The 9556-nt window shown below is 37.1% G+C and overlaps 1 protein-coding gene across 1 annotated transcript; it reads left to right on the forward strand.

Moving 5' to 3' along the window:
* The first annotated feature begins 3140 nt into the window (after nucleotides 1-3140).
* LOC132113263 (tuberoinfundibular peptide of 39 residues) lies at nucleotides 3141-5024 on the forward strand. Its single transcript, XM_059521077.1, has 3 exons — nucleotides 3141-3364; nucleotides 3863-3972; nucleotides 4451-5024. Exons 1-3 carry the CDS (start codon nucleotides 3254-3256, stop codon nucleotides 4815-4817), a joined length of 588 nt encoding a protein of 195 aa, XP_059377060.1. The 5' UTR covers nucleotides 3141-3253; the 3' UTR covers nucleotides 4818-5024.
* The last annotated feature ends 4532 nt before the right edge of the window (nucleotides 5025-9556 follow it).

Genomic DNA, 9556 nt, shown 5'->3' on the forward strand with positions numbered 1-9556 from the left:
TAATCCATCCCTGTGTCAGATGGTGTACTAAACACAAAAATCTGAAGCTTTTTAGAAGCTTAAACTTGATAATTCAAATTACAAACCAGCTCTTTTAAAATATTACATAATGTGTTAATGATGATTTTTTAATATTTGAAAGTAAAGTCTATTAATTTTCTATATAGCTTATAGACATTCTTCTTAAATGATGCTAACGTTTCTATGATCTTTTTTCCCCCCAGTCACACTAGATTAATCGCCAACAGAGAAGTGTCTTTTAAATGACATAAGAGGAAGTGACATCATGTGAATTCTCGGGGAATTCCATTCGAAAGTGTGCATAATACTTTAAGTGAACACTAGCTGTAAGGCATTATAGTCTCATATGGCTGTTTAGCAACCTACACATATTTTAATCTGAATGTTATCTTAAAGGTCCCATTCTTATTGATCCCATGTTTTAAACTATGGTTAGTGTGTAATGTTGTTGTTAGAGTATAAATAATATCTGTAAAATTCTAAAGCTCAAAGTTCAATGCCAAGTGAGATATTTTATTTAACAGAATTCGCCTACAACGAACGACCAGTTTGGACTACATCCCTCTACTTCCTTCATTAATGATGTCACTAGAACCGTTTTATGACTAACCCCCGCCCACATGAATTCACAAAAAGGGGGCGTGGTCTTTCTCTGTGGAAGAGTTGCATTTGTGTTTGTTGCCATGTCGTCGAAACGCTGTTATTTTCATCTCGGAGTCCAAACTCCTTTGTTTGGGCTTCCCAGGGACGCTGTACTGAGATCAATGGTTACAATTTATGTTTAACTCGGTTTCCAAAAATTATAATCCACATGTAAAAATATGTGCAGCACATTTTGCTGAGGACAGCTTCCTCAATCTCAATCAGTTTAATGCCGGATTTGCACAAAGATTATTCTTGAAAGATGGAGCAGTTCCCTCTTTGTCTGGAGAAGGCATTGTTTGTGGACCACAGCCGGTAAGTGTATTTTATTATTTAAGTTGGTGCGTTTAACAGTTTCTGTAACTTATTACACAAAGGGCAACGCTGTTTAGCTTTGTTAACTAGATGGTAGGGCTGTGCAAAAAAATCAAATGCAATTTTCATCAGTAAAAACTCTCCTGTGATTATAAGTACATCTCCAGCACATGCTCCTGCCCACTTGCTTCTCAAAACTAGCCCAATCGCGTTTCCATGAGGGTAATATGCGCTAAGCTGCTGTCGAATCACAACACAGGAACCACTCAAAATTATTATATAATAATATTGTGTATAATTTCTATGAGTTTAAATCCCACACAGCATCTCAAATAAATTACACCAATTTCATAAATTAATCCTACAAATGCATCATCCAGGATCACATGATCATAAAAGGCAAATTGCTTCCCTGAAGTGACCATTACATGACCCAACTGATTGCCTTTTAATGGGCGCTTCATGAAAGGGATTATTTTGCATAACATCACACAACTATACACAATAGACAGTTTTAGACCTTTAGAAAGAACTACAGACCGGAAAATCATTTTGTCTCAAATGGTCAAGGTTTTGCTGGTTAACATGACCGCCATAAGCCTCATCTTGTAGATCTCACACATAATCTTGCAGTAAAAAAGCATCTTTCTGTGTTGGCTCACAACCTTGATAAAGATAAAAGCTGGAGACTTTTTTAATGTGCCACTGCCACATTCCCCTCTCGGGTGTTCAGATATATTCAGAACATATACATTTTCATAGTTTTAGCTTGAGGTAGCAGTGACTTTTAGTGCTCATTTTGTCCTAAAGACATTTCTTGTCTGACATATTGTTAAAATCTCAAAGCAGTTTACTTTAGAAATCACCTGTCTTCAGAAAAATGTATCTTCAGAAGATCAACAGTTGATCTTTAAGTAAAGTTTGAGATCTTTCACAGTTAGTGAGCACAGCAAATCCCGAGGCTTAGATGAGGATATGAAAGACCAGGAGGTGAAGGAAAAGAGAGAAGAGAGAGTGCCAACTTGTGAAAAAACACTTATGACTCACATCCGCGGTTAACAGTGATAAAACTTACAGATCTATGGAAATTGAGGCAAAAGTTTACCAAGCGCTTCAGATCATCTCCTCAGCCTCTCGCCCCTGAATCCCTCGACCTCGTCTGCCTCATGCCCTGATTCTTTCCTTCGACGCTTTCATTCTTGTCCCTCCACTCATGTCCTCTATAATGACTGTCAGGACCTGCTCATCTGAACCTTGCACTCACAACCGCTGCCCATTATTTTAAATGAGACCTCGCTAAAGTCCGCTTCGGTAACAAGCCTTTCTGTGTTGAATGAAAATGAATGTTTTCGTTCGCCGGATGTCGCCTATAGATTGGATGAGTGTATTATATTAAATAACTATGAAATATACAGCTAATAAACACACATTTCTGTTAGAAAACAAGGTGTTCTTCATGTGTGAAAAAAATATATAATAATCTCGCATGAGGGTTTTAGCAGTTATCAGATTCTGTGCAGTGTTTCTGAAGCAAAATCCTACCTGTGGTTGCGTAAAATGTGACAAATTGTCTTGTGGGGGTTTCTACATGTTTGACAGGACCTTTCAAATTTAATGAGAGTGACGTCTTGCTTGGCCTAGAATCCAAATGTGTGCGTAGGCTGCTTGAGGACGCAAACACGTCACTTCGAATTCGGTTGAGGATCCTCATTATCGACCCTTATCTTGCATCTCATGATCCTATAGGTTACACCCAGCGACAGGTAGGTCACGCGCTTGATTCAAGGACATTTATACACCATATTATGGAAAAGCTGGTACATGTACTTTTGATCATGATTTAGTGATCATCTGGCACTTTCCAGATTTATCTTGTTCCTTTTTTTGAGACATCATTAGGTGCTCTGACGTCCAAACAGTCGTCTTTTCTCCTCTGATTCTTTCCTCTATTTTAAGGCTCCAGCCAAACAGGACAGTCAGGGGTGTGGCCTTCTCTGTTTCAGCTCTGTTTCCGTTTCAAGAATGACACATGCCTTTTTATCTTTTCTGTTTCCCCCTACAACTTCTGACAAAAAGAGAGGTATATATAATCCCACACAAGCAAAGCCTGTATATATTCACACTGACACCTGACAATGCACAACAGAGTCTGGGGTAGAAGTTGATAAAGCAATACATACGAAGAGGTACCATAGGCAACTTCTCAACAATTAAATACCTACCTTGAGTGATAGAGAGAAATATTGGACAATCACAAACCTCTTTGAGACATTGCATGGAAGATTTGCAAACCAGCTTGGAGTCACACAAGACTGATTGGATTTTTGACTCCAGACAAAGAACTTCACAGCAACAAACAGCCAAGAGGAAGAGCTTCTCCACAAAGGTGCCATACATTTTAATATTAATTTTACTATAATTGTAAATGATAATATATTGAAATAAAATGAACGCATAGATAATATAATTTATATATAAATATTGGTTATTATTTAACAATGCATGCTATATTTAATAATAATATATTACAATTAACTAATTATAAAATATAATGTACAAAAATAATTTAAATATATTTGCATTTATATTGATTTAAAAAAAATGATTACAGAGACGTGTATAATTTAAGTGTTTTTCTCTAGGAGGCTTTTGGGCATTTTAAAAGGACTAGATTATTTAAATATAATATTTATATTTATTTATTTATTCATTAAAATGTTGCAGTTTTAAATGTTTCTTTATATAATAGACAACAGATAAAGCAGAAAATAAACTTAACTGCCATTAACATTTCACGATAAATCAACTGAACTTCTTCTTCTTCTTCTCTACTTCTCACAACGGTACATAAATATTTGACTACTATTAACATATTCATCTGTAGATGGTGGCTTTACCCTTGCCTCTTCGTCCTGCCATATTGTTCTTAGTCCTGATGAGTGTGACACTGATGACATCTGCATTTCCCCAGCCTCAACTTCGACCTCTGCAAAGGTATAGCTGCTCATTATATTATTATTGATTTTGATACAGCTATGTATCCCTTTGGTGAAAACTCCCCAAGCTTTGCATTCATGACGAGTCTGAAGTTAATTGCATTCTCATAGAGAACAAATTTGCCTTAAGTACCAGAGGTTCTGCTACGGAAAACTTAATATATATATATATATATATATATATATATATATATATATATATATATATACATATATACAATTTCTTTTTTATTAAAAGGATTTTTGTAGATAGGATTTATAAATTGGCAGCATTTAGTAGATTATAGGCTTCTATAAATAAAATTGCCAGACATTCAGTGCAACTCCAATTATGGGTGTAAAACTATATTTTTCAAAAAACTGCTCTGTAAAAGAAAATTAAAAATCATGATTTCATTGTCCGTAGTTAAAATTTTAACACCAGCTTTCTATTATTCGATAGACAAATATCTGACACTTCTCTTTCTCCTAAACAGTAACTTGCCTGCTATTGGTCAAGAAGACTCCAAAAGTGAACAGTGGGAAGTTCTGTACCCCTCCATCTCACTCCGTGACTGGAGCATTCAGATGCTGACCGCCCCAGATTTTGGTGCAGCTAAGACTGGGACAGAACAGCTGGTGGGAGATGATTGGCTTCCCCTCAGCCAATCACAGATGGAGGAGGAGCTGGTGAAGGGCTGGCCGGGGAACTGGCCTTCACGGGTGGGTCACCAGCAGAAGAGAAACATAGTGGTGGCAGATGACGCTGCATTTAGAGAGAAGAGTAAGCTTTTGACAGCAATGGAAAGACAGAAATGGCTCAATTCCTATATGCAGAAACTCTTAGTAGTTAATTCGAAGTAATTAGAATGTTTATGTAATTGTATATATATATATATAAAATATGTTGAAAAATAGTTTAATGTGGGAGAAAAACACCATTGATTATCACAGATAATTAAACAAGTTAAAGGGTTAGTTCAACCAAAAAAAAAAATTCTGTTATCTATAATCATGCATTTTAATCCTGTATGACTTTCTTTTCTGCCTGCGACCCAAAAAGTGTTATTTAGCACAGGGGTTTTCAAACTGTGGGTCGCGACCCACTCGTGGGTCACGGAATGGAACAAGGTGGGTCGCACAAAGTCACTTGGCTGCAGCTAATTTTGCGTTTCAATGACACACAGACACTAACACAGTTCAGTCTAGGGCTGCACGAATGTGACGAGTGGGGCGGGGCCTAGTGCCATGGGAACAGAGCTAGGCCGGTGGAGTGATTGGGAAATGAGCAACACTCACCGGTCTCAAGAACCACGGAGGAGATCGGAAAGATACAAAAGAGGAGCGATGACAGTGAAGGACGAGAGAGGACCAGGCCTGGGTTTTATTTTGTGTTTGTTTTTTATTTGTGCACGGCAGTCATCCGAGAGGGGCTGTCGCGCTGTTTTGTGTTTATTTGGTTATTAAAACTTTGTTTGATTGTCCGCCGGTTCCCACCTCTTTCCACGAAGGAGTCATCGAGGCGGTGGGCTGGAGTGAGTTCGCCCCCCCCCCCCCCCCCGGCAACTCACTCCAGCCCACCACATCGAGCACCCTCGGCGGCAGACTCCTTCGCCCTGCTCGATGGCACTGCGGATTCACCCCAGCGGCGAAGGATCTTCGGCAGCGCGCCCCTCCTTCCTCCCTGGCTTCGGCACCAGTGTAAAACATTAAAATCTTCACAATCACAGGAAGAAGGAGGCGGGAACTGGGAACCCACTCATCACAACGATATAGCCCACCAACATTAATAATGAACTGCAATATCCTTAGTGTGATTTTCAAATTGCAATTAAGTCCGTGTGCGTTGCGTGTTTTGAAGGTCTCAGAGCAATGTCATTAAAAGGTTCAATCGGTCTTTTTTTACCTATTTCACAATTATTTTAATCTCCAAACTGTTTTAGATAGTTCTGCTTTGCTTCTTATGCTTTTCTAAAAAAGTGTTGGATTGTGCTCCGTTCTCGCCGACACACACGGAAGGATCATGAATGCAACAAAACACAGCAGCGCAGATCACACTTCACTGGAGTGAGCCTGCTTCACGTTTTTATGGACACTACATATTTTAACGCCAGTAAACAAAAATTAAAACTTGTAAATTTGTAGTGAAATTTTCAGTTGTACTCTAAAATAAAATGGTTATTTTTCTTAAATACTTAATTTCTGTCATAAAAATTTTAAGTAAGATTAGGTTTAAAGTAATTTCACTCGTTGTTTTTTTTTTTTTTTTAATATTTTGGTGGGTCGTGAAATATATTACACTTGTCTAGGTGGGTCGTGGAATGGAAAAGTTTGGGAACCACTGATTTAGCACAATGTCTCACCTGCTTTTTTTCCAAATCATTTGGTTTTTAAATAACATGATGGTAAGTAAATAATTGAGAAATCTTTTTTTTTTTTTTTTGGTGTGATCTGTCCCTTTAAAAAAAAAATAAACTATTGACACATATTTAAGAAATATATGTAGATAAATGTGTTTTCTCTTCTTCTTCTTTTTTTTTTTTGATGATCTTTTAATAAGGAAAATGCATGATGTGTTTGTTGGTCTGATCATGATTTGAATAAACACCTGAAAACCAGACTGATTGTTCGAGCAATTTTTAAATGGTTTGATGGTATGCATGGAATATGAGCTGCCATAATATATTTACACACTTTGTTTTTGTGCATTTTTTTTCAACAGTTTATTAAATGCTTCTACATAGGTAAGACATATGTGAAGCCATGTGAATAACTTTCGATGTTCAAAGTCAGTTCTTTAGGTGATTAGTTTCAGTTTGCGTGTTATAGAATAGCATTATCAATTTACACAGCAAACTTAGAAGCTCTAAAATTTGCAATCAACATAAATATATAAACACACAACTGTAACATTTCCCAGTTCATTCATAAATAACAGTAAAATGTCAGAATAACAGCTCTTAATGATTCACCAAGTGAGAGTCTGATTCACACTGTTCACAAATGCTGTTTCGTGCAACATTTTGACCTATTAATAAAATGACTTAATATAAGTCATTGTTTGTAATGTTTGCTTATGATATTATATCTGATGAAACCATAAATGTACAGCTTTCCAATCATGACAAGATATTAAATTATTGTAGCTATATATATATATATATATATATATATATATATATATATATATATATATTAGTGCTGGGCATAGATAATTTTTTTTAATCTAGATTAATCTCACTGTGATTTTGAAATTAATCTAGATTAAAATGGCTCATTAGAATTCTGCCGAAGGCATTCAGAATGTGTGTGTTACCCAAATAAAATTGACACACAGTAAGTCTTTGAGAAGGGGTTTATCAAGCCAGATGGTGCATTAGAAAAGGTGCTCATCTCCTGTTTCCAAAATGCATCACAAAGTGCTTGAAAAAGCTGTAAACTAATTCCACATTGCACAAGGTGCAAACAACCTTACGCTTGTTTCACACATACTCCGTCTGCAGTGCGTATGCGTTGCATATTTTTTTACGCACCCATGTTAACGGATTCCAAATTGTTTAATTTGTATGTTCGTTTATTTTTATTTATTTGTGCGGTCACTTTAAGAGACGATGAACGCATCCAATATAATACACATCCCATTTTTTTCCTCAACTGTTTACTTTCACTTAAGAAATAAATGACAGTTTTTTCGAGCATAATTTCCAAGGTGGATATTTTGACATATTTTGTATGTATTTGTCAGCACAAGAGCAAAAATAAGCAAATTCGATGTTCAAGTGTCTTTAGACGCCTCTCTCTGCATGAGCCCTGAACACCAGAACACCGCGAGTACTGAATTGGGCTCTTTCACATTTTTTGTTTGTTCAAACTGCGATTTGTATTTGTTCGTTCAGGTGCAGGAGGGACTTCGAGGAGAACTTCGCAGAAAAGAGCTCGGTTCAGTGTCGCTGTCCGTGATACGCGGCTCTTGATCTCTCTCGTGCGCACCGAACACAGTGCGCGAGTAACCAGCTACTCTGTTCAGCTTTTCCGCGTCTTGTGTTTGGATGCTTTAATGTTTAAATCGACAAGCAGTAAGGCTTAAAAACATGTGAAAAAGATAAGATTTCATGACGATGCGCAGCAGTGGCCCGTCAACTGTCCTGAGCATCTTTTTAGGCTGGCCTCAGCCAGTCGGTTATATAAAATATCAAGGTGAAAGTCATCATAGCTTGCTTAGTATAGACCCAGCTCCCAAGCCAACTTTGAGAATAGATTAACGGCGATATTTTTTTTTATCGCCCGATAAGAGTCTCACGTTAACGCAACACGTTAATGCCGATAACGGCCCACCACTAATATATACACATATATAAATATATATATATATATATATATATATATTAGGGGTGGCACGGTTCGCTGAAAAAAAAACGAACCGTTCGGTTCACCCCACACGGTTCGGCACGGTTCATCTTAAAACTGACAAAGCATCTATAATATGGTTTGCACATAAAACAAACTGGGTCCAACTAATATGTGTTTCTGTTGATGGATATGCATTCTGGATTCCCAGACATTACAACAATAGCGAGGAGAAAAAAACCCCCTGGACAAATCATTCACTCTTGATCAATGTGAATGACTTATTCTTGAATATGAGCAGTCACTTATTCCGCGCGCACACAGATGAGACCTGAACAGCACAAGTTAAAATGTATTTAATCTAAACTCATTTAAGATTTGTCAGTTTTAACATTTAAGAGCCAGAGGACGCGAGCTTGCGAGTGCAGTGAAAATTTGTGTATGCGCTCATCCGAAGCGTGCAAACCCGCGCCTCAAATTCACACTAAAATTATGTCAAAATGCCCGTTTTGGTAAGAATCGTACAGCAGGCATAGCCGGCTTTATATTAATCGAACAGCAACAACAAAGAAATCACTCACTGCTCTTGATTAAAGAGCTTTAATAACTTTAACAAAGAATAATCTTTAATTTATACAGTCCAATATGCTGTTTTACATTTGATTACTTTATTCAGTTTCTGTAAACTAATGCTAGACCTGCCTAAAAAAAGAAAAAAAACCTGAAAATCACTGTTTATTGTTTGTATCTTTACTCTGTTGTATTTATTTGTGCTGTTGCTTGTAGTTGGATAGAATATTCTTCTTTTTTTTATAAAGAAAGTATAGTTTTTCCATAAACATAGCACATACCGAACTGTACCCAAAACCGTGACTCTAAAACCGTGAAACAAACCGAACTGTTTTTTTTTTTAAATGTTGTAAAGCTACCATGAAGTGAACCAAGCTGGTAAATTGAGCTGTGTGTCAGAGGAGACAGGACCTCCCATGATGATATTAGTAATTTATCGCACAGCCGAATTATGATGTGCTTAAAATGGAAATTTTAATGTTCTGACAGCAGAAAATTACATAGGGCCATGGTTAAATACACCCTCATGACCTCATTAGCCCCGAGCTAGCAGGCGATTAATCAACTGATTGGAGAGGCTTGAAGTATGAGGAAATCTCTGACGGCAGAGACTGTGATAGCTGAATTGCTGCTTCAGGTCATTTGTTGGGATTTTTCAACGTTTATTTCCTTTACCTTCCAAAATG

Source organism: Carassius carassius, chromosome 32, assembly GCF_963082965.1.
Source record: "Carassius carassius chromosome 32, fCarCar2.1, whole genome shotgun sequence".
NCBI lineage: Eukaryota > Metazoa > Chordata > Actinopteri > Cypriniformes > Cyprinidae > Carassius > Carassius carassius.